Raw genomic sequence first — 25,572 nt, forward strand, 5'->3', positions numbered from 1 at the left:
CAAACACGTAGATTCTTGTCATCTGAGTGCAAGCCAGCGAAGGTCAGGGAGTGTTTCCTGTCTGTGTGTGTGGCTCAGAGATCTGTGTTACTTTTTGTCCTGTGTATCTGTTATTTGTGCTTAGTTTACCCACATTAATTTTTGGTGGTAGATTCTTCACAGTCAGATTTCCACCATCGAGAAACAGGCGACAACGGCTACCGGGTGCCCTCTGCTCATTCGCTGCAAGAACTTTCAGCTCTTACAGCTCATCATCCCTCAGGAAAGGGACTGCCATGACGTTTACATCTCTCTCATCCGCCTTGCAAGGCCAGGTAGGGCAGAGCGGCTCGGCATTCAGCTTGGACCCACTCTTAAGACATTCACAGATTGTGTTGAAGAAATATGGATAATACTTCATAATTACGGTACTTTAGGAATTATTCCAGCCTTCAGAGGAGGCCAAGAAATCTGATAGAGTTCTTGTCTTTTGGGGGGGCGCTTCTGTCTGAGTTACTTACTGTATGAGCTTCCTTCATTATTCATAGTTTTTATCTTGGAGGGGGTTTTAGTTGTGCTTCACTTTCGGGGTGAAATCATCCCAAACTATGCCCTTCTGATACTGTGGTAGTCAAGCCACCTTGACTGAGCGCTAAGACAAAACCCACAAATGGTTTTGTGTGGAAAACATTGATATCCAACAGGTCTAGGGCAGTTTTCCCTATTTGGGGGCTTTTAAGGTTTGGTTTCTGTTGCTTTTTGATAGTGATACGTATTTCCCAAGCTTGGCATAACTAGACCTTTGTTAGCATCAGTGAATGTTCGGGGTATGTATATGTTGATTCTCCTAAACAAAACCTCCTTAAGTGTTGTGGGAAGAATGGCTGATTTGAAAAATATATGCTATCAGTTACTCTCTGGTTATATATCCCTCAACTTAGGGTCTTTAGAACTATAGCTTATTATGCTTTAAGTCTAAGAAATTTATAGCTTACTATGCTGTAAATGTATGAAAATCTACACAGGTGTTTCTTGTGTATGTGGCTTGTGTGAACTGTAGGGTTCCTTTGTTCAGGGTCTTGGAAGTATACAGTGAAAGGAGATCATTTGTATAACAGTAACATCCATGGTAGTGTTTACCCAGAAGTCATTAATAAGGGAGATAGGACATGTGCTTATAGTTACTTTACTAAATGCTTTTTGATTCAGGACAGGAAGTTTGATTGTAAACTCTTCAAAGCATTTGGTTGGGTCCTCAGATTCTTATGATACAACTGTATTGTCTGTTGAGAGCTGAGAGCTAAATTTACGTGATGGGAACATCAGAATCTGATCATTATGAACTTGACTTTGCTCCCCTTTCAAGTCAGCCCGTTGAGGCTTTTTCATCTCAGTGTGTTGAAAAGAACTGCCGAGTTAGCCAGAAAAGCAGTTGAACTTTTTGGAGGGCGCACTATAATTGGAACAGAAGTTCTGGGAAGATGTACGTGAGGTTGCATGTAGCAGAGAATGCGAGGGGAATTGCGCGCCAGCAGTTTCTGTGTCACTGATTAATGGATGTACTGGATGATAAATGTGCTCTGACCGGATTAATGGGATTTAGGAATAGCCCAGAGAACTGGGAAAGGGCTGAGGCACTGGAAGAGTAGATCACAGTGGCGGTGAGGGCTCTGGCCCCAGATGACAGTGAGTGCCCAGATTCACATTGCGAGGGTCCCCAGGGAGGAAAATCACTGTGTTCCCCTGCTTTTAAAAATATACACTTTTTCTTAAAGATGAAGTTTTGGGAGTTCAGTATTAGCTGTAGCCGGAGACCAAAGAAAGAAATTACAGTCATTAATTGAATTAAAGCCATTACCTTAGAAGATTTTTTAAAAAGCCACCAGCATTGTGAAACATTGGAATTAGAAATGCCAGTTTATGTAAAACATAGTACTTTCATGAGTATGGGAAGAGGAAATAGAATCCAAGCAGCTTCACAGTTTAATGCTGAAGGCAGTGCTAAAATTAGGACATATTACAGCCTGTCACCTTGGAAGCAGGGTGTTGAATCTGGGTGGAGGTGAGGCAAGGTGGAGGGAGTTTCCACCAGGAGTGTGGTGGCTTCTCAGACCATCCCAGGACCTTTTACAAGTTATACCTTTGCACTCCTCAAGGTATTTCAGAAGAGGGGTGTGTGTGTGTGTGTGTGTGTGTGTGTGTGTGTGTGTGTGTGTGTGTGTGTGTGTGTGTGTGTGTGTGTGTGTGTGTGTGTGAGGTGTGTGTGTGTGTGTGTGTGTGTGTGTGTGTGTGTGTTTGGTGGGGAAATGACTTTGAATTCCAGCAGCACAATATCCATCTCTGGGGTTATTGTTGTTGGTCACCAGCACAAATCATGTGTTTTCAGCTCCCCTTATGGGCACAGCTAAGGTCCTGTAGAGGACACTTTTTTTTTTTTTTAACAAAAGAAGAAATGTTTGGGAGTCCATTTCAGTCAAGGCCTATGAAGGAGATAGCTTCAAAGCTCTTGCGAGTGTGTCTTCACCGAATTACGATTTCTGGGATAAGGGTAAATCAAATGACTAAAAAATTTGTCTAGATTTTATTGGTTTGTCTTTCATATGAATTCAGATTGGTCAGAATTTGGTCATGGACTCTAAAAGATCCCAGCCAAAAAATAACGTAGCCAAACCCAGTAAGCTCCTTAATTCTTCGTAAAGAGATAAGTTAAAATAGGGCTGTGGCCCAAATGAGAAAAGAAATGAATGCTGTAGATCTGATGTCCTAATAAGCTTATACATTTTTCTGATTTGAAGACCCCTGTTTCTCAGAGGGCTTCCATTTTCCCCATGTTCTTTCTTTTCTCCTCCCTCTAATTAGCCTCCTGCTGTTTATTTTTTTGTATCAATTATCTTTCCCTCTGTAGTGTTCTTGGGCCCTTTAATATTTAAGCCATCTCTTTTGTTTATTTTCCCACTTTTTATGAAATTGCAGTATTTTTTCAGCCCATCTTAGTCCCTAATTCTTCAGCATGTTTACTGTGATTTTTAAAAATCTCAGGATTGATATAATTTGCCTAATTTAACTTTTTACTGTTCTTATCTAAGTCAGTGCCACTCAAGCAATTTTTACAGTAACAATTTCCTTTTTATTGATGATACTAATTTCCGGGTCCCGTAGCCCTTTTTTTACTACGTGTTACCTTCCACAATCCTGATGTTTAATTCGATCACTTGTCTGTTCAAAATAGACAAGAAAGTTCTCATTTTTTTTAATATGCAAAATCCAATTAATAGCTGGGTTATCTTCTCACCCCTCTTTAAATGGTTTTTCAACTACGTTTATTTTCAGTTGCCTGAATTCATTAGGGCGTGTAGAGCAATTTAACTTTCTAAAGTTAAGGGTTAGGGTTTACTTTGGGTTCTAAAACCTCTGTGTTCTTCCAGTAACTGCTGGTGACTTTTCCCTTTCCTTCCTCATCCTTCACATTCTGCTGATGCTAATTCATGTTTGTGTTTCCTTTCGATTTTTAAAAAAATTTGCATAACAGTCAATAATGTAATTGGATTATTCAGGTTTTACATTGGTTGTAAAGATTTTTTTGATTTTTTTTTTTTTTTTTTTTGTGGTTCGAGGGCCTCTCCCCGTTGTGGCCTCTCCCCGTTGTGGCCTCTCCCGTTGCGGAGCACAGGCTCCGGACGCGCAGGCTCAGCGGCTATGGCTTACGGGCCCAGCTGCTCCGCAGCATGTGGGATCTTCCCGGACCGGGGCACGAACCCGTGTCCCCTGCATCGGCAGGCGGACTCTCAACCACTGCGCCACCAGGGAAGCCCTCGATTTTTAAAGTACTTTTGATTTTAGTATAAATTACCTTCGGTTTTTCCCAGTCAGTCAATAATAAGAGAGAATGCCCCCATGTTTTCTTTTCTGTTTTCCTGACTGCTTTGTTCTGCCTGAAGGCTCTCTTATTTGGTGGAATGAACACGCTTTCCTTTCTTACGGGAGGAAGGAGCAGAGGTTAAATGCTGAGACAAGGCCATTTGTAGGCTTGGTGCCTCCAGGTGGAAAGAGTTTCCACTTGATGGCCCATATCTTCTCCAGGAGTAGAAAGTGGGATTATCTGAGCGGGAAGGAGTTGATGAGAGCAGTAGGTATCGAGTCGATTGCAGCCACACATGCTGCCCTGTGTTAAGGCGTGCGCTGAACAATGATGCTAAAATAAGATGAGGTCAGTCCCAGCTGTGTGTCTCTGTGCTTGGGTGGAGCTCATGCGCCTCTACTTAGTCCTGAAACACTGACTTGGCCTTCTTAGAACCATAGACAAAATGCTACTCATTCTTAGTTTAATGTAGTATTTGAGAAATGGCCATTTTTCTTTCTAAATAGAAGTCTGCCCTTGTTTAGCAGTTATATGATTTAGGTAGGTAAATAAAGGAAGTGCTAGAATGATTTCCACATAAGCTTTTCTGAAAATTTTTTTAATTAGAGGTGCACATTCAGTTTACCCCCCCCCCCCCCCGTCCAAAGGCATGCTGAGGGTTTGCTTCTTGTTGGAGGAGCTCTTGTGCCCTCCTAGTCATGAGGCCGCAAGGGGCGAAGCCTTCAATGCATCCCCTGTTGAAGGTGCCAGGCCACGAGCAGCAAAAGGCATTTTATGTTGGATGTGATGGCCTAGACTTTGCGATGTGAAAAGCCAGTGGAGTATTTAACGTGTTTGTTTTAAGAGTGGGTGGAAAATCAGGGATTTGGCCTTCCCAAAGCACATAAGTATTTTCTCTCAGTTCAGATTCTGTAAGGACCGGAGATTTCTCAAAGCCCTACTTTGGTTGTTGTTGGTTTTAATTTACCTACCTTACTTAACTTATCTTAATAATGTTGATTACTAAACATTCTGCTGTGTATTTTGCAAGAGATGGAGATGAGGGGAACAAAACATTATGAATGGGAAATATTCAGTAAAATTTACAACTTTGTTAATGCTATTTTTTAATTTCTCAGAGTAGACAGTTTTTAGCTGAGGGCTTCTCCTGAGCTGGCCTCTGGGTAAGAAGCTTGCCCACATTAACAAGACTGAGCTTTGACTGACAAAAATGTGTTTCTCTGCCCGCATGTAGAATTTTAGGTAAATTGGGCCAACGGTATGGTTGATCACCCTTTTCCTTAAAAATAACTGAAAGAGAGGGCTTCCCTGGTGGCGCAGTGGTTGAGAGTCCGCCTGCCGATGCAGGGGACACGGGTTCGTGCCCCGGTCCGGGAGGATCCCACATGCCACGGAGCGGCTGGGCCCGTAAGCCATGGCCGCTGAGCCTGCGCGTCCGGAGCCTTTGCTCCGCAACGGGAGAGGCCACAACGGTGAGAGACCCGCGAAGCCCCCCCCAAAAAAATTAACTGAAAGAGAAAATTTCATTATTTCAGTGGCAACCCATTCTGATGTCTCCCAGTTCAAGAGTGATCTTCTTAATGTCGGTGACAAGTTATTCTTGCATTAATTTATGTGCAGTTTCCTCACCTCTTCCCAATGACAGCAAGAGTGAGCCCATACATAGAAAACTATCTGCAGTCATGGAATGGTTTTCTTCTTCTACCTTTAAACCTATTTGTAGGCATTTAGCAAATGGAATTTAACTTCCATTAATACCCCATCTTCCTTAGCTCTTCTTTCACTGAAGGAACTGAGGCTTTCTCAAGAGATTCTCTTGGCATCTTAAACAAATTGCATTTGTGGTTAACATTATGATATCAGAAGCCTGAGTCATGAAAATGGTACTTAGAGATGGAAAACATATGTCAGTGTTGAGCCGACCGTTCCCAGAACAGGATGTCAATTTAATATGCTGTCTGTTCAATTTGCTAAGATGACAAGAAACCGTTTTTACTGGAAGTGTCTGTGCTGTGTGTGTGAGTGTGTGTGTGCGTGTACATGTACCTGTATGTGTGCATTTTCTTCGTTGAAATCTCAGTATGCTCAATTTTCAAATTTAGCAATATGACATCGAGAGAGAATGAAATAGACATAGCTTATCTCACTGATAAACCCCAGTCTTCTCGCTTCTTTTTTACAAGAAAGAGTGCGTGTCTAATTCAGAAGTCTGGTACTTAAAATATGACCCTTATCTTATCATTCTAGTAGATGAGTCATTTCAGTAGTAATCAAAGGAAGCTGGAAACTTGAGTTTTGACCTTAGGCTGCCTGTGTATTATTGCAGCCTTTTGCTGGTGGTGAGATGCTTTGTTGGTCCTCCAGACACACGTTTAGGAGCACTGAAGTGTCCATGCTGAACGCCATTGACAGATGAAGGAACAAATGGGATGATCTAAGAAAGCTATAAGGAGGAAAAATTCTGTTGAAAAAAAAAGAAGATTGGGGGATGGTTGGAAAGAAAATATACAAAAGCGGCCCGTCTGGGGAGAAGAGAGAAGGGTCTGCTTGGAGTGGGGGCAGAGTGCGTGGTGGTGAAAGCCAGACTCCCTGCCTCCTAGCTGTGGGACCCTGTGATCGCTGCAACACATCCCTTTGCCTCAGATTTCTCATCTGTGCAAGGAGACCTGTCATGATGCTTACTAGACGGGTCAGTACATTTAATCAGAACAGAATCTGGAATGAAACAAGGGTTCGCTGAGTATCAACCACGATTTATTATCACCAGAAATGCTTTGATTTGCACTGTCCAGTAGGTAGCTCCTAGCTGCACGGGGCTATCGAGGGCTTATAATGTGGCTGGTCTGAACTAGGTTGTGCTGTTTGGTGAGAAATACACATGGAATTTCAAAGATAGTACAAAGCAAAATGTATAAAATATTCATAGGTTTTGTATTCCGTATTTGTTGAACGATATTTTGGGTATACTGGGCTAAATAAAATATTTTGTGAAAATTAATTTCACTTTCTTTTTACGATTTTAATGTGGCTACAAGGACATGTTACATGACATATGTGGCTTACGCTGTATTTCTGCTGGACAGCACTGGCCTAGTTGCTTCCCTTAATGTGGCAAGGCCAGAGCAAGGAAACCAAATCCTTGATCTTGCTGGGGATAGCTGTTGGGCCTGGCCTCACAAGCATAAAAGGCGATGCACAAAGTTAGAGACACCCTGGCACAACGGAAAGAAGTCTGTCATCACACATCCTTCAACTTGCCCCTCATGAGCAGGGTGCCATGTGAATGGAAACTTTTTAATGAACCCTGTAAATACTGTGTGAACAGTACAGTTATGACATTTATGTAGTTGTTAAAAGTTCAAGGGTTTCAAGTGCAAACATTTAAATATATTCCACAGTTTTTTCAACTGTTTTGTCATTTAACACTGTTTGAGCATCAGAACATGGCAGTGGCCTGACCTCTGTGTATCTCTGAGAGGCCATCCCAAATTTGAGCTCGACGTACATAAACAAATTTGAGTTCTGGTTTTCTAAGGAATATATGTGTTCTTTTTTTTTTTTCTTTTTTTAAAAATTGAACTATAGTCGATTTACAATATTGTGTTAGTTTCAGGAGTTCAGCAAAGTTATGCATATATATTCTTTTTCGGATTCTTTTCCATTATAGCTTATTACAGGATATTGAATATGGTTCCCTGTGCTATACAAGAAATCCTTATTGTTTATTTTATATATAGTGGTGTGTATCTGTTAATCCCATACTCCTAATTTCTGCACCGCCCTTCGCCTTTGGTAACCATAAGTTTGTTTTCTATGTCTGTGAGTCTGTTTCTGTTTCATAAATAAGTTAATCTGTATTATTTTTTAGAATCCACATAAAAGTGATATCATATATTTGTCTTTGTCTGACTTACTTCACTTAGTAGGGTAATCTCTAGGTCCATTCATGTTGCTGCAAATGGCAATATTTCATTCTTTCTTATGGCTAATACTCTATTTTATGTATATATATACACACACACATATATATCTCACATCTTCTTTATCCATTCATCTGTTCATGGACACTTAGGTTACTTCTGTGTCTTAGCTATTGTAAGTACACATATATTCTTAATTACTTTTTAATCTCCATATTTTATGTGGTCTGAAAATATATGCGCTTTCAGAAGCAACTCAAAAAAAAACAAGATGGGGAAGGCCATGCTCCTGAAAGAAAAGAAGTTCATGCGAAGTTGAGTTCAGTTGTCCTGAGGTCTTGTCGTTGTTGGGAAGAGGTGGGTGAACCCACCTCAGAGACAGGGTTCCCTGGGAGAGCCCCGAGGGGTGAGAAGCTGGGCTGGCCTCTCCAGCCCAGACACAATGCATTTAGGGAAATTTGATTCTGGCTTTGACTTGGCTTGATTTGGCTTTATTCTCCCCTTTTCTTCTTTTGCAGTGAAATATGAGGAGTTATACTGCTTTTCGTTCAACCCCAAGCTGGATAGAGAAGAAAGGGAACAAGGCTGGATGCTGATCGATCTCAGTGAAGAGTACCAGCGAATGGGCCTCCCTAATAATTACTGGCAGCTCAGCGATGTGAATAGAGATTACAGAGTGAGTGGAGGCATTTGGTGAAATGCAGATACTTAATCCAGATGAAACCATGATTTCACATAGTTTAGCATGACTTCTGTTTGATCTCCTTCAACTTCGATAGCTCTTTGTGGGTACAGATGTGTGGATTCCCAAGTCTCCCTTGGTTATTGCCGGCTCTGTTTCCTACTTGCACCTAGAATCAGAAAGTGTGAACAGGGTCACCCCAGAGAACATCTCCTCTAATGGATGAGGGAGTGGAAACCCGGAGAGGCCCAGCGGTGGGCCTCAGGGCCAGCACCTCCCTTCTCCCAGCCAGTCTTTTTATAGCTCAGTGAGTGATGGCTGGGGAGTCACAGAGGCTCTGCTGGCAGCTTGGCACGAGCTCTCTGTGCTCACTGAACTCTTGATTGGTACACAAGGTCACCAAGAGCCTTCCCTAGAGAAATGAGGAGAAATATGTCTGCACTTACAGAAGGGAATGGGCGATGCAGCGAAGCAGGGGGGGCAGAGCCAATTCCATATTCTCCCTGAGGGTGGGCTTACAAATCAGTGTCGGTTTCCTTGTTAATTTTTAAAGTGTTTTCAGTAATAAAAGTACATGAGAACATTGCAGAGAATTTACAAAAGAGAAGAGAGCCGGCATCCCATTGCCCTAACATTCTTCTAGAAGGTTTTAAATTTTTTCTTAATTTTTTTCTCATCTGCATAGTCCAATAACTTTTTTCTTACGAGTAATGCATTTCATTGTTTACAATTGGAAAATGTCAGGGCAAAGGAGCCGTTCAAATATATACAACAAAAATGGAATCATCCTACATATGCCTTGTGTTTTGCTTTTCTGCACATAGCATATTGTGAGTGTTATCCTGTCAATAAATATATTTTATATCGTTTTAAAACATTATATAATATGACATAGTATGGCTATATCATATTCTATCTGTCTAATCTCTAATTTTTAGACATTTAGGTTATTATTATTTTTCACTATTTTAAATAACATAGTGAGAACATTCTGGTAACTGTACCTTTGCCCATGTTAAAAGTCTTTTTTTTAAAGACAGATTCCTAAAGGTGGAATTTGTACGTCAAAAGGTTTACTCAAATTTTTGTACATATTATCAAAAAGAACTGCAGGGCTTCCCTGGTAGCGTGGTGGTTAAGAGTGCACCTGCCGATGCAGGGGACGCGGGTTCGTGCCCCGGTCCGGGAAGATCCCACATGCTGCGAGTGGCTGGGCCCGTGAGCCATGGCCACTGAGCCTGTGTGTCCGGAGCCTGTGCTCCGCAACAGGAGAGGCCACAACAGTGAGAGGCCCGCGTACCGCAAAAAAAAAAAGAGAAAGATTGTACCAATTTATATAAATTCTCAACAGTTGTGTAGGAGAATGCTTGAGTCTTTGTACCTTCACCATTAAAGAGTTTATTTCTTAAAAATCTTTTGACAGCTTGATAGTGGGATAAGTGATTTCTCAATTTAATCTTCACGCCTTCATCTCTTGAATTGTAGTTTCGTACATGCCGACCATTTATATCTTGTCCACTCTTAACTGACCATTTCTGGCCGCATATTTTGAATCCTGATTACTTTCTTCACCTTACCATATGGATTTTCTATATTGTGACAGTATTCGTATCAGTAATTAAATGACTGTGTAACATTCCATCAAGTGAATGTACCATAATATACTTAAATATTTCCCTATTATTAGACATTTAGATTACTCATAATTTTTGCCACATGAATAGTTCTGGGAGTAATATCTTTGTTCGTGTGATTTTCCCCATATTTTAAATTATTTTCTAAGGATAAATTCCCAGGACCAATTACAAGGCATAAGAGGCTTAAATCTTTTTTTTTAGGTTTCAAGCAGGCAGGCCATTGATGTTTTTGCTTTTGATCAGTATTTGGTTGTTAATTCCTGTTCCCTTGTATAGCAAGCAGTATATGTGACCTGTAAGATTTGAACTTTGGGGATTTTTTGAAGATTTATGTCTTCATAAAACACCCAATATTTGATTCATTATCAATATTTGATTTTATCAATGTTTTGAGTCTGGAAAAAATGTATATTCTCTTATTTGGGTATAAAATTCTGTCTCCATCTAAATTAAGTTTCTTATGTTATTTTGGTCCCTTTGCTCACTTGATTTCTGACAGAAGTATGTAAAAATTTCCCATTATGATTGTTGATTGGACGTTTTCTCCTTACATTTCTAAAGTGTTTGCAGTATATATTTTTGAAGTTATGTTGTCCAGCACATAATGGTTTAGGACATCTGTTTGGTGTGCTTTTTATCAACTTAAAGTATCCTTTTTTCCTGTGAATGCTTTGAATTCTATTTTGTATTATTATGTTTCTACTGTTTTCTTCTTCTTGTCAGAATTTGCCTGGTAGAGCTCTACTTATCCTGTTACTTTCAGTGATCCTATATGAATGTTTTGTCCTTTTAAAAAATATCTAACAGTGGGAATTCCACCGGCGGTCCAGTGGTTAGGACTTGGCACTTTAACTGCTGAGGCCCAGGTTCAATCCCTGGTCAGGGAACTAAGATCCCGCATGCCGCAGGAAAATAATAATAATAATAATAGAATAATAATAATCTAACAGTAGTTATCTTTGGGTTGTGAGGGTGGAATGTGTTGTTTTTTCTCAAATTAGGTATGGTTAGATTTTGATTTTGCAGTAACTGATATCTCTGACATTGTTCTAGATACGATGCTTTGTGGTTTTACTAGTCATGTTTTTCCCCTTTTCATATCTATAGCTGATAGTTTTTTTCTTGTATTTGCCTGTAGTAATTTTGGAAATATACATCTTACTGCTTTCTTCCATTGATTATTCTTCATTTTAAAACAGCTGTTTATTTATTATGCCACTCTTCCAACATACACAAAACTTCGAAAAATAATGAAATGAACAGCAGGGACCTACGTACTATGTAAGAACAAACACGGCCAATGCTGTTAAACCTCCTTAATATTCTCTCCAAATCACTTCCTGCTCCAGGGTCCCTGACTGCAGTTTGGTGTTGTCATTCCTTTCTATTTATAACGTTTCTACGTTTGTAAGTAGCGGCATGTAGTATCTTTTCGTGCTTTTTTACACTTTCTGTATGCGGTATCATGCTGAATGTTGCTTACTGAAACTTGACTTTTCACTCAAGTTGTATTTGTGAGATTCATTTCATTTAACAAACACATGTATAATAGTTACCACATGCCAGGCTATGTTCTAGAAGCTTAAAAAATGTTAGCAGTCCTGTGTGGTAGGTGTTGTTATTGTCCTTGCTTTCAAATGGAGAAACTCAGGCAGAGACAGATTAAGTAACTGTCCAAGATGTAAAGAAGTTAGTAACTGTTGAAACCTATAGCTCTTGTTTACTCATTCTTCACTATTGTCTTATACTCCATTTTACAAATATACCATAATTTAAACTTTTATTTATTCTTTTTATTTCTCTCTTTTGTTTTACCATCTTAACTAAAGCTGTTATCTGGCTTATATATGACTCATAGTACATTTTGAGTTTCTACCTAGGAGTAGAATTTCTGAGTTAGAGGGTATGTGGATTTTAGCCTTACTAGATATTGCCAGATTCTTTTTTTTTTTTTTTGATGTGGACCATTTTTAAAGTCTTTATTGAATATGTTACAGTACTGCTTCCGTTGTATGTTTTGCCTTTGGCCGCGAAGCATGTGGGATCCTAGCTCCCTGACCAGGGATTGAACCTGGACTCCCCACATTGGAAGGCGAAGTCTTAAGCACGGGACCGCCAGGGAAGTCCCATTGTTGCCAGATTCTTTTCCAAAGTGTTTGCATGGACTTACACATCTAAGATATGATTTCTCATTACCCCACAGACTTACCAACAGTTGGTATTTACAGTGTTTGGTGGTATCCCTACTTATTGATCCAACAGTCTTCTGGGAATTTCTTCTAAAGAGTTAGCATAAACGCACAGTGACGTACACAGTTATTTATTGAAGCATTGTTTATCAAAGCATGTATTAGAAGAAACCCAAATTTCTTTAATAGAGGACCAGTTAAATAATTTTGGGTCTATTCGTATAATTAAATTAGTGTGTAGCCATTAAAAACATGTAGAATATTTCCATGTACTGATAAGGAAAGATCGCTAAAGTATATTGTTAGGTTCAAAAAAGCAAGGCACAGTATCCTGAATATAGTGTGATACCTTTTATTTTATAAAAGAGGGAGAAAAATAAGACTTGTTCATATGGATGTGTAATTGCCCCAAAGTGATAACCTAGAAAGTAGGTGGGAATGGGATGAATAGAACACAAGGGTGAGGCTGTGCACCTTTTTGTACTGTTTTATTTGTTTTATAACCATGTGAATTTATTAACTAATCAAAACGTTAAATTTGAGAAAATGCCAATTGAATTGGTGTGAAATAGATCTCAGTGTGGTTTTCTTTACATTGCCCTGTTGTCATTTATAGCTGTTGCAAATATCTCCTCTTAGGAGATATTTATGTACTGTGCCTAGAGTATCTTTTAATCCTCAGAAGTTTTGAGTTGTCAATGTTTCCTAGTTTGTTTCATGGTTTTAGCATATTATGTAAGAAAAAATCCTGGTCTATTCGCTAACCTTTGTCCCAGTTTACACTGTGTAATTTCCATAGTTACGTTTTCACTAATTATGATTATTATAGCTTTATAGTAAATCTTGATATTCTACAAGTCAGGTCCTTCCACATCCTTCTTCTGGATATATTGAATGTACAGATTATTTGGGATAGAATGGCCACTGTCATGATACTGAATTTTCTTTGTAATTACTCTTAAATGTAACGATCATAATCTTACACTGTGAGTGGACATTTGGGTCCTTTTTGTCTCAATCATTATAAAGTATCTGGCTAATGTAGTAGTTTGTTCCCATGCTAAAGCCAACCTTTGCAGTGAATTTCTAGCCTTGAAATGAAAGGCAGGAAAATCCAAGTTTAGTAAAGAAAATAGGATATCCTTTTACAATTTAAAAAAAATATGACACACCCTTGGGTGTGGAAGAAAATGAGGCTAAGGCACGTCTTGTGGAATAATATTTTCTTGAAAACACAGGTTCTTGTTGTTTTTGATGAGGATTCCTTCTAGACTTAGCACCACAAACATGACTCACGTTTAGTCACTTAAGTTCTACAGTATAGAGACTGCAAAACATGAGTTATTCAGCATTTTTTCCCCAAAAGTAATACACAGCAAACCCAAACTAACAATCAACAAACTGTGTTGAAACAGAAAAGGTGAAAACCTAGGGGATTTTCTGATTTTACAAATATCATTGAAATAGCGAGAAAGGTGATGAACCCTCATTTATTACCAGTTAAAAAATGTAATAAAAGTTGGTTCCATCAAACTATTTCTGACTGTTAGTCCATCGGGAAGATTATGTCATCATCCATTACTTTTGCTTTTAACCTTATGGTTGAGAAAAACCTGTACTTTTTCCTCCCTTCTTTTGTAAGCGTTATTTCTTTCTTTTCACAAGTTATTTGATGTAAGTGGGGCTAGTGATGTCATCTGCTGGAGAAGAAGCTTTTGTCCATGGTGGAAAGAACAGCATACATAGCGCACAGAGACTTAGGTTCCAGAACCGGCGCTGCCCTTTTCTCTCCATGTGGTCTTGGGCAGGCTAATTATTATTATCATAATCACCTCTATCAGCATTGCTATTATCCCTGTTTATAAGACACTTGCTTCTGGTAATCTAACTCTCTAAGCTAAGATTTCCTTTCTGCACCTAACTCTTAAAATTATCTTTCTTTAAATAAAATAATTGGCATTCATTACTAGGTTAAATTTTTAATCTATTTCTCTTGGAATAAAATTGAAAGTATAACCCAAACCAGTAATTTAAAAAAATCTTGTTTATTTCAGTTCTCTACAGCTATAGTTTATGTATTATTTTATTTTATGTATATACAAATCATTTCATGCTGTTCATACCCCTTCTCCCCATTACATCATAAATTCCTTGAAATAAATTTTAGGTCTTAAATGTTGAAGAAGACCGTTGTCTTTATAGATATATCTCAGTTCCTGACAACTAACCCTCGCCCTGAAGTGCTCAACTGAGTGACGGGTCCTCAATAAATACAGAGCCTTGGCTGGCTCTCAGGTGGATACTATGCTGCAGTGGTAAATACATGTATTGGGAGGTTGTAACCAGGGCAACAAAGATCAAAGATTCCTGGGAATGTGAACTCCTTGAGGCCAGTAAATCTTCTGTTATTCATCACTGCTCTAGCACCTAACCTAATGCCTGACACATAATAAGTATTCAGTAAAAATTTGTTGATAGACACCAGTATTCTCTGATAATCATCACATTTCTAAGAAACTAGAACTTAATGATTCCAACCACTAAAAAGAAAGGATGATTATGTAACATGATAGAGGTGCTAATTGTCACTACAATGGCAATTGTATTACAATGTACAAATGTATCATATTAATATGTTTTACACTTTTAATTATACAGTGTTATATGTTAAATATATTTCAGTTAAAAAAAAAACTTGTTGAATGAATGAAAGAATTACCAAAAAAGGTTCCTCTTGGCCAGGCGAACCAAGACACGCAGGCACTCCAGGCAGGCTTGTTTAGCGGAGGACAAAGAAAATCGTTCCCTTATTAATTAAAAAAAAATTACGCAGGACTTGTTTGAACTTACTGAACTTACTGAAACTTAGTGAACTTACTGAAAACCTACCAATTTCCTTTTTAAAACTGCTATTTTAAGAAAACGTTGTTAAGTCTGGTGCAATGACTACGTCTCTTGAACTCAGACGCGCAGGTGTGGTCTGTGTAGTAATGTTCTGGCTGCCTGACTCCAGAGAGGTTCTGACACCAGATTTGCAGGGAAGCAAGTGTAGTGTCCGTGGGCAGTAATTGCAGTAAAATCTCAGGTTCCAAGTAGGTTGGACCATCTGTTCTTGGTCTGGGATTTTTGTCTCAGTGCCAGAGCCCACGTTGACGTCTCTGGTAATCTTGCCTAAAATGCCGTTGGGGAAATGCTCTGGGCCTGGGAACTTCACTTCCGTGGCCCATCTGTCTCCTTCTCAATGCGGTGCCCAGGCTGGAAGCAGACAAGGTAGGCAGGAGGGCAGGCGAGGGAGGCGTCGTCACAGAACAACTGATGTACGCTTTGTGACGGGTTCTCGTTCCCTTCGGTCCCGTGAGTGGTAAGGATGGGCGGGATGGTTAGAGGACGTGCAGACACACATTTCCCCTGCTGCTATACCTGCTTGAGGACTCTGCTTGAAGCGCCCAAGGAGGTGCTTGACTTCTAGGAAATAAACAAAGTTCAGGAACTGCCATCTAAACGGTCCTCGTGTTGCAAAAGGATGGGTTGGCTGCCATCAAAGCAAAATATGTCGAGCAAGAAGTCGACTATTACTGTGGCCACCATTCGCATTTCTGTCAGGATTAATGGTTGATGAAGAGCCTCGTCACTGGTGTCCTTGTATCAGCCGCGGGGGATGTCATTTCTGTTCCGTGTCAGTTTCAGAGAATAGCAAGTGCTCAGTAGTTTGACTTCTTGAAGGTCGTGAAGTTGGCAAGTTGGAGCTAGGTTTTAAACCCCAGATTTCTGACAGAATTGCCGGACCATTCTGAGGCGCCAGAGCTTCCACTGGGGGCAATCACTGCCAGGGATGCGCAGAAAGGGTAAATCATTTCTTACCACCTCTAAAATCGTCACGTAAGAAACAAAAAGTTGTCGTAATGTGTGGTGAAGGGTGGAAGCGCAGGGGAGAGGAATTGGGTCGGCCCCCGAAGAGTGGGTGGGCTTTGGGAAGATGTCTGGGGAGGGTGTTGGCTTGACCGTCACCTTAGATAGGAGCGCACAGAGGGTGTGCCAGGGACGGGAAGGTGCCCTGAGGAGGTCACCACTGGTGCTGGCATTTTAGGACATTGTCTTCCAGTGTCAGGCGGTCTTAAACAGGCAGCTGAAGTTTTCCCAGTTGCCAGGATGCAGAACTGCAGTTTGTCCCTTTTTGATGAAAGAAATGCTCGCTTGTCACTGTCTTACCTCCCACCAAGAGCCCTTGGAGAGAAGGGGCAACGCCTGAGGGCAGGATGATGAAGTGTCTCGCTTTGCTTCACTGTGATTTCTTAGAACCAGCGCTCCGCTTCTCTGAAGCGGCTCTGTAACTGGTTAAGAACACTTAAATATGCAACCTGTAAGCCCAGTGAAATGGAGTTTCTGGTGGCAGTTTGTAAAGCATGACTAGATTGCCTAAAACATGCCCTTGTGCTTTCCACAACAGGTTTGTGACTCTTACCCTACTGAGCTGTACGTTCCCAGAACGGCCACGGCACACATCATAGTGGGGAGTTCCAAATTCCGGAGCAGACGGCGATTTCCTGTCCTTTCTTACTACCATAAAGATAACCACGTAAGTCTCAAGGCATGCTTTTGTTTCATGCTTTGCTTTTCTTCTTTTATCATAAACAGGCCTTTTCCAGGGAATTCTGCCGTGTGTGTGGGTTTGAATTCTTTTTAAAGTATGTGGATATTGCTGTGTGTGTGGTACGACATGGCACAACACAACTGTGCTTAAACCCTTATCTCCTGTAGAAGTTGACCTTCCCTGCTTATTTGACAATAAAGGAATGGGAAAGAGTCACAACACACCTAACCTTAATTATCTGAGTGGGCGCCGTCCTCGCTTCTAACTGGTCACCCTGGGAGGCTCTGTACTGAAGAGCCTATTTTACAAAAGCCTAAAAGCCATGGCATGTTCTTTCTCTTCTTTTTTTAAATGCAACATAAATATGTTTTTTCAGTATCTTCAGTATAAGAAGTCTTTCTTTATGGAGAGCGAGTTTCAGTTTTTAAAATAATATTGGTGAAAGCTAGAATTAGGTTTGTCTGCAACAAAGAGAGACCATAAGTAACCGTGGCTTAAATAGGATAGAATTTTATTTTCTCTCACATAAAACTCCCCAGGTAGGCAGTCAGGGCCTGGTGTCCTGGTTCTGCCCCACTCAGCCCTCAGGGACCCGAGCTCCTGGTGCCTTTCTGCTCTGCCAGCCCTGGGGGTCGCCCCCATCACGTGGCGTGAGAGGTGACTTTAGTTCCAGCCGTGACCTCCGCGCGGCAGCAGATGGAAGGGGGCGCAGTGGTGCCCTCGCTGCTTTCGGAGGGAGGCTCCCAAAACTGCCATGTGACAGCGCTGCTCCTATCCTGTTGATCAGAACTGCACAGGGCCTGTGGGAAAAGACAGTCCTGTGGGTAACTGTGGAAATCACAGCTAAAAGCTGTGATTCCATTTCTGTGGAGGATGAGAAGACAAATTTGGGGAGACAAGAATGATCTTCCTTACCTGCTGTAGAGGTCATGTGACTTCAGCCGGGCGAAAACGTTTGGTTTTCAAGTGAGATAACATAGCTTCATTTGACTTTAATCCCAAACTATAAACAATCGCAACAGATGTGTGTGAGTGTGTGCCGTGCATGCACCTATAGGCAGGGCGTGGGGCAGGATCTGTGTCTGCTCTTAAAAGGAGGCTTCCAGAAATACACTGAGCAGTGCCAGCTTGGCCAGAGTAAGGCATATAGCCTTCTGTGGTGCCCCACTTTGAAAGGAGATATTCACTCAGCCGTGTAAGGTCCGTTAATTGAAAGGATATTAATGGTCTTATTTTCAGTTACACTCACTGCTCTGAAATGGCCTAAAGAAAGCAGGTATTTCATTAATATCCTGTATTATTTGACTCCAAATATATCTCAGCCTACACAGAGCTGGCCTGATGGTGAGAGGCAAAGGAAGATGTGAATCTCTTTTTTTTAAAAAAATGATGGGATGAAAAGGGATGTGGAATTTGATGATGTTGTATTTGAATTTAGGATGCCAGGAACATTTACTTTTGTTTTGTAGCATCCATTGATAAAGAAGTAAGAGAGGAGAGGGAGGGAGAATCTTTGATGGTTATGTCAGAGGTGGGGATGGACCGGGTATTTAGAAAGTGAGCTTAGGCCTGATCCTACTTCTTTTCCTTCTGTTTTGATTTTCTTGAGAAAAGGAATTCTTTTGTCAGTGTGAGTATTATAAAGGGCAAGCATGTAATGTCTGAGGATAGGATAGAATTTTTAGCAGTTAGGCCACAGAGACCAGCTTCTTTGCCTCTTGACGTCAGACCCTCATCACCCCATTCCCGCTCTCGTGCTCTGTTCTTTACTTGATCTCCAAGCCCGGAAATGAACTCACACAGCCATCAGTTATGGTTAAAAATAATTGATTTCCTGTACTTAAAATTTTAAAGCAAACAGTACTTTAAGTTTTAGCTCTTCTTACAAGATAGAGAAGGTTTCTAAGCATTACTAAGAAACCATTTCTGGTTGCCCAGGGAAATACTTCATGTACATGCATGCCCACTCTCCCACACCCACGACCTAAAATCTCTGCTGCAGGTAGAATACGATCAAATTTGTGGTTTTATAACAACGCTCAGGTTTTCATATCCAGGTTAATTATGTAAATGCTTCCAAGGTGACCAGGGGTTTTTATAGCGGGAGATACCATTAGCGAAGGTGGATTTCTGTGGTTTGGCGGGAGACACAGGAAATATCAGTGCAGTATTTCATGCTGTTGCTCAGAAAAACCCACACATAAACCAGGCATCTTCCGTGAAAAGTAAACAGCTATAAAGTACCTAAGTTTGCGGACCTTTCTTTCTTCCTTTTTGTGATTTTAGACTTTTTAGACTTGAGTGTGTATTCCTGCCCCAGTAGAACTCAGGCTTGGGAATAAGAATATCACATTATCTGGTTAAATTCTGTCCCTCACATAGCCCCTTGTTCCCAAGGAGCACTGAAGATTTGGGTGGTGAGATGAGTTGGCCGGTGTTGGGTAGTGGGAATTGGTGATTAGATTAAGAAAAAGCTTGACATGTACCTCATGTCGTGAACAGGAAGCCCCGTTGAGACTCCTTTGATATAAATCCCCCCGCTGATGGTACATCATTACCTTTGGACCGGCTTTTAGCATACATGGTGTTGTAATCACTTCCTGTTCACCCGTTGGTGAGGTCAGGATTCCTGCCCTAGGGTTTACTGGGCTGACTGAACACATGGCATCTGACACTGGACAGATGACGTTTATTAGTTACATATGCCCCCTGCCCAGGGGAAGAAGGCACTGCATGGCAGGCAGGGCTGTAGGAAGGTTGCATTCAGGAGTAGAGTGAACCAGCAGAGATGGTGTGAGGCAGGCTTTGGAGTCTCAGGAGGATGAGTTGACCCCTGGTTCCCAGGGGAGCACGCGATGGGCTGGTTTGAGTAATTCCATGGGCTGGCAGGGGACGAAACGCACTGCTCTGGGATGAGAAGGGGCTGCATCTGGTCCTGTGGGAGAAGGGTTGCTTAGCTGGGGACTTTTCCACGGAAGCAGAGTATGGAGGGGAGCTTGCAACTGACCATTTGAGGCCCTGCTGATGTTACCAGCTGTTAAGGGCAGCACTTAACGTTAATTTCAGGCCTTGAACCACACATGAGTTATACAGAGCCATCCAGAATCCTTTTGGATATCAAACGGTTCAGCAGCTTTGCAGATCACAGTTAGAGATGTGTCAGTGTCACTTGTGTTTGGAAGCCGCGGTATCCTTTGTTCTTTCTTACTAAATATTTTAATTGCTTTTAAGAAAGCAGTTCTGCTTTAAATCATTAATAGCATGGTATCCCCAAATCACAGTACAAATCTTTGGGAAGCCCAAGTCTGAAAGATTTCCAAAGAGGCCATTTTCCTTAAGAAAAATATAGACCTTCTTACCCTTCTTTTATAAATAATGTTTATTGAAACTTACTTTGTGTTAGGCATAGTTCTAGGAGTGTTATATACCTCATCACACTCTGTAGTTTTGGTATTATTATTATCCCTGTATTAAAGATGAGAAAAACCAAGGTTCAGAGATGATAGGTAAATTACCTAAGATTATATAGGAAGTGAGAACACACCTTGGATTAAAAGCCAGATCTTTTTGAATCCTGCCTCTTAATTCTCTCTCATGCTTCTTGACTTATTTACACACATGGGCGCTATATTATGTTGGTTCAGAAAATATTTTGCCTGGATTCAACTCCTAGCTCTGTGACATTGGGCAAGTTCCTTTACCTCTCTGTGCTTTGGTTGTCTCATCTATAAAATGGAGCAAATAATAGATCTTACCGTATATGGTAGTTGGGAAGATTAAATAAAAATACACAGTTCTTCTAATAGTGCCTACCACATAGTAAGCATTCAAAAAGTATTGGCTATTTTATAAATTATCAGTAGCCTTTATAAATGAGGCTCTCGTGACAGTTTACCATTGAGGAGTCTTATCTCTGCTCTCAGGTGGCTGACATCAGTAAGAAAATGCTGCCAGGTAATGGTGCAATTCTCTCAACAGTCTTGACTCTCTGACGTGTGTATAGGGTGGACAGGGCACTTAGAGACTACTCACCGCTCTTTACAAAGCGGACAGCTCTATGCCAGCAATCACTGAGTCAGTGACGAATTCTGTTTGGAGCCTATCTATAGATTATTAAGAAAATGTAACTACAAAATATTAACATGTAGTCTGCTTAATATATCTGGTTTAATTTATCAACTACATTTCATAGTGTAACTCTGTTCTGACTTAACCCTTCACTGAAAACTGCTCTCAGCCTGAAGGTAAGTAGTAATAGTTGTCACTAATTGGCTTCATTTCATGATTGGACCTGCACTAGTTGAGTGAGTTTAGGTGCGCCGTATGCTTCCTTGGACAAATTCTCCCCGTTGAGATATGGTCTCTTCCCCATCTAGCTCTTCTGATAGGATCTAAGAAATTGCCTGATGGTAGCTGTCCTTAATTAGTATTTCTTTAGCCCAGACAAAGCCAGCTCAGAATTGTTTTCTGCTCCAGTCAGAGCGGCTGACGTGACCCCTCTGCACATCATAGGAGACGGGAGCCTGGATGAGCGCAGTGAGAGCATCTGCGGTGCTTTACTCTCTGTCCATCCTCTGCAGCTTGCCTTTTGTCCCCAAGCGCCCTCTGGTCCCTGCCGTCACTTTGCCTTGCTGCTGGCCGGCCTCCCGTCCACGGTCAGACCCCCGGGGCCCTTTCTCCTCCACTCTGTGGTTGGACTTCTGCTGCCAACAGCTCGAGAATTCAGCAGCCCTGGAGCCCCTCTCTTGCCCCTTTGCTTTGCTTCCCACTCCGCAGGCACCGGCCCCCTGAATTCTGGCTGCAGGCACAGAGTTCCTGGAGCGCCTCAGCAATTGCCCCTCTCTGTCACAGAAGGTACTGGAACCCTCGGGCGGTTGCCCGGTTACTTGTCTGCAGTTCTCGGTCCTGCCGGGAGCTTCTCTGCTGGAGGATCATATGGTTAGTAAGAACCATCCCTGCCTTCCCCAGCGAGGAGTGCCAAAGCTCACCAAACCCTGGCTAAGGAGTGCTGGCATGGGCTTTAAGGACAGTTAGGCTGTGCTTGGACTCAGAGCTGGAGTGGCTGCCAGGATGAAGCCCTGCACGCAGGCGCCCTGAACGGGCTGGGCCACGGCTGTTTTCAGGGGAGGTTTCCCTGCTCAGCCTGCCCCGAGCCGGGGGGCTGCCTGCACCCTCTTACACAGGGGGCGCCTGGGCTCAGTTCTTCAGAAGAGTCATTCCTAGATTGTATTTGGTGATTTGAGTTCAATTTAAATGTTATAAATCTAAATCCATAAAAAGTACTTTGCCACAAAAGTGTAAGTTTTACAGCTGTGAGGTTGTGGCTATACTCACCTGTTAATAACTCAGGGAAATGTTTATGCTGTTATGTATATTGTTTATGCTGTTGTGTATATATTATTTATTCATTTATTTATTTAGTTTTGGCTGTGTTGGCTCTTTGTTGCTTCACGTGGGCTTTCTCTAGTTGCAGCGAGCACGGGCTATACTCTTCGTTGTGGTGCGCGGGCTTCTCATCGCGGTGGCTTCTCTCGTTGCGGAGCATGGGCTCTAGGCGCGCAGGCTTCAGTAGTTGTAGCATATGGGCTCAGTACTTGTGGCTCGCAAGCTCTAGAGCACAGGCCCAGTAGCTGTGGCACATGGGCCCAGCTGCTCCGCGGCATGTGGGACCTTGCTGGACCAGGGCTTGAACCCGTGTCCCCTGCATTGGCAGGCGATTCTCAACCACTGCGTCACCAGGGCAGTGGTGTAGTGTACTCTTAGAATCGCAGAGTAGAGAGGTCGAAGAATAGAATGGAGATCAATTCCCCAGAAAGACCTTGCTTCTAACTTACGTGGTCAGCCCAGGTCCATGCCTGCTGTCCTTAGAAGCTAGCAGCAGCCTGGGCTTCATCACTGTGAAAACGCCTCCATTTAGGATTAGAATTGTTTTTTTTTTTTTCTGCGGTTCGTGGGCCTCTCACTGTTGTGGCCTCTCCCGTTGCGGAGCACAGGTTCCGGACGCACAGGCCCAGCGGCCATGGTTCACAGGCCTAGCCGCTCCGCGGCATGTGGGATCCTCCCGGACCGGGGCACGAACCCGCGTCCCCTGCACCGGCAGGCGGACTCTCAACCACTGCGCCACCAGGGAAGCCCTAGAATTGGTTTTTGGTATTTGTGTTGTTTCTAAATGGGCTAGTAAATGATGGAAACACTAAAGAAGTCACTTTTATAATTTTTATAAGTTTTACTAGAATAGTTACTTACTTTATATTTCTGCTTTGGCAGGAAGATGAAACAGTAGTGGTGAAGAGGAAAGTAGGATGTTTAACTGGCTTTACGTTTCATAGTTTGGGTCCCACCTAAACATCCTTACACATTCCTAATTTCTTACACAGAGAAACTGTTTGCACTGCTTGCCCATATAGTGGTTTCTTGACTTGAATTAGAAAGAAAGCAACCTCGGTTTCTAGAAGGCATTGATACTTTTACGAGCTAGTGGTGGGCGTCAGTGAACTGGGGGGCCTTGTGAGGGTGGTCTTGAGGGTTCCGGGGAGGTGCCGTCGCACTGCTGCCTGATGCTGCCGCATTGCTTCCCCCCAGGTCTCCATCTGCCGGAGCAGCCAGCCCCTGTCTGGCTTCAGTGCCCGGTGCCTGGAGGACGAGCAGATGCTCCAGGCCATCAGGAAGGCCAGTCCAGGAAGCGACTTCATTTACGTCGTGGACACTCGGCCTAAAGTAGGTGTCACCACGCTGGTGTGTGTCTTTGCCGCTCTGAATCATGGAATGGGAGATGAGGCCATGCTCCCTGACCACCCTCACCCGCTCAGGGAGCCCCATCTGCAGAGGCGCTGTTTCCCTTTGCACAGTCGTGCGTGGCTGCCCTGCTCAGCTGCCTCTGGGGCCCCTGAGGTCAGCAGGTACTTTAGATATTTCCCCTGCTCTGCATTGTGCTTGGTACATAGTGCACACAATGAAAGTGTGGTTTCGTGTTGGAGATTACTCTCCTAAATATACCACATTATTTTTTTGGTTTGTTTATAAAAGGACCGTTTCTTCTCTGATGGTATGAAATTTACTGTGGAATTCCAGCAGTTCAGCTTTTGTGAGATATTCACCTCTTCTATTGCAAATTCCACTTGTAGTGCTCTGTAGCTATGACTTGGAAAGATTTACAAAATGTAATGTTAAGTAAAAAAAGAAAAGTCACAAATTAATGTGTATACTACTGTGTCTGTGAAAAAAACAAACTATAGGTAGGTAAAAATTTAAATTAAAATAGAAAAAGATCTGGAAGGATAAACACTAACCTATTAAAATTGCATGGAGAAGGGGGGAGGCTTGAGGGAGGTAGAGAACTTTCTACTTACCTCGCTTGAAAATATTATTTTATAATTATGCAGGTATTCATATATTAATTTTATAATTGAATAGAACAACCAACAGGAAATAATCTAGTTATCAACGGGTAGACCAAGTTCATCTTATGCTTACCACCCACTCAGCTTTATATGTTCTTGACACTAGTCAGGGTCAGGTCAAGTATAATTTGTAATTTCACTCCTTAGACCCATTTCTTTGTAAACCAGCCAACACATGGAGTCCTCAGAGGTACGTGCCGTTGAATACATGGAAACAAAATCACCTACAGGGGCATGGAATATATGGGACAAAATCACCTACAGGGGCGTGGAATATATGGGACAAAATCACCTACAGGGGCATGGAATATATGGGACAAAATGAGGTGCCACAGAGAAATGGCCTTTATTCAACATATTTGGCATAGGAATTTCTTGCCAGTTACGAAAATAGACCTGGACCTATGACTGTGAGAGAGAGCTGCGTGTTCTTTCTCCACGTGGGTGGAACAGTGTCCAAGATAGACCGTGAAGCAACAAGAGTGAGCTACAGAAAAGTAATGCCATGTATGTAATAATAATTAAATTATAAAAATTATACGTTGTTCTATAGTTTTTTCATGGAAAAAAGTTTGAAGGTATGTATAGTAAACTGTTAACAGTGGCTTTTCTTGTGAGGTGAGAGGAGGATTTTAAGAAACCTTTATTTTATAAATTACAGTGTGAAAGAATTTTTAATCATAAAAAGGTTGAAAGAACATAAGGACTTCAAAATGTTACACATAAAAGTTACCATGTGACCCAGTAATTCCACTCCTAATTTAAGAAAAATGAAAACGTATGTCCACACAGAAACTTCTAAGTGAAAATTCATTGTTAATAATAGCCCCAAAGTGGAAACAACCAAATTCCATCCACTGAGAATGGATTAATAAAGTATGGTGTATCCATTCCCTGGAATAGTTTTTGGCTATTATTACTAAAGGAATGAAGTACTGATAGGTGCTACAACGTGGATGAACCTTGAAAGTGTTAGGCTAAGTGAAAGAAGTCAGTCACAGAGGATCACAGATTGTATGATTCCATTTATATGAAGTGTCTCTATGACAAATCCGTAGAGACATCAGGCAGGGTGGTGGTTGCCTAGGGCTAGGGGAATGGGAGGAAATGGGAGGCGACACCTGATGGGTAGAGGGTTTCTTTTTGGGGTGATTAAAATGTTCTAAAAATAGATTGTGGTGACATGGTATATTCACAGTTCTGTGAATATACCAAACACCATTGAACTGTATACTTTACATGGATAGATTGTATGGCATGTGAATTCTATGTCAAAGAAGCTATCAAAAAAAAAACAACATAAGGACATAGAAAC

At 41.7% G+C, this 25,572-nt stretch overlaps 1 protein-coding gene across 7 annotated transcripts in view; it reads left to right on the forward strand.

Annotated features, from left to right (window-relative positions):
* The window catches only part of MTMR7 (myotubularin related protein 7), a 100,878-nt gene that overhangs the window by 44,741 nt on the left and 30,565 nt on the right, over window positions 1-25,572 (forward strand). For 4 of the 7 annotated variants that reach the window (XM_082863777.1, XM_082863778.1, XM_082863779.1 and 1 more), the window contains 3 exons: window positions 8,277-8,434; window positions 16,714-16,842; window positions 23,440-23,574. In XM_082863777.1, the coding sequence (XP_082719903.1) occupies window positions 8,277-8,434; window positions 16,714-16,842; window positions 23,440-23,574 (422 nt within the window). Of the gene's footprint in view, window positions 1-151; window positions 315-8,276; window positions 8,435-16,713; window positions 16,843-23,439; window positions 23,575-25,572 lie in introns of all 7 variants that reach the window. The other 3 variants (XM_082863776.1, XM_082863775.1, XM_082863774.1) reach the window with 1 other exon arrangement.

The sequence above is a fragment of the Leucopleurus acutus genome, assembly GCF_964270905.1.
Source record: "Leucopleurus acutus genome assembly, chromosome: 21".
In the NCBI taxonomy this organism is placed as follows: Eukaryota; Metazoa; Chordata; class Mammalia; order Artiodactyla; family Delphinidae; genus Leucopleurus; species Leucopleurus acutus.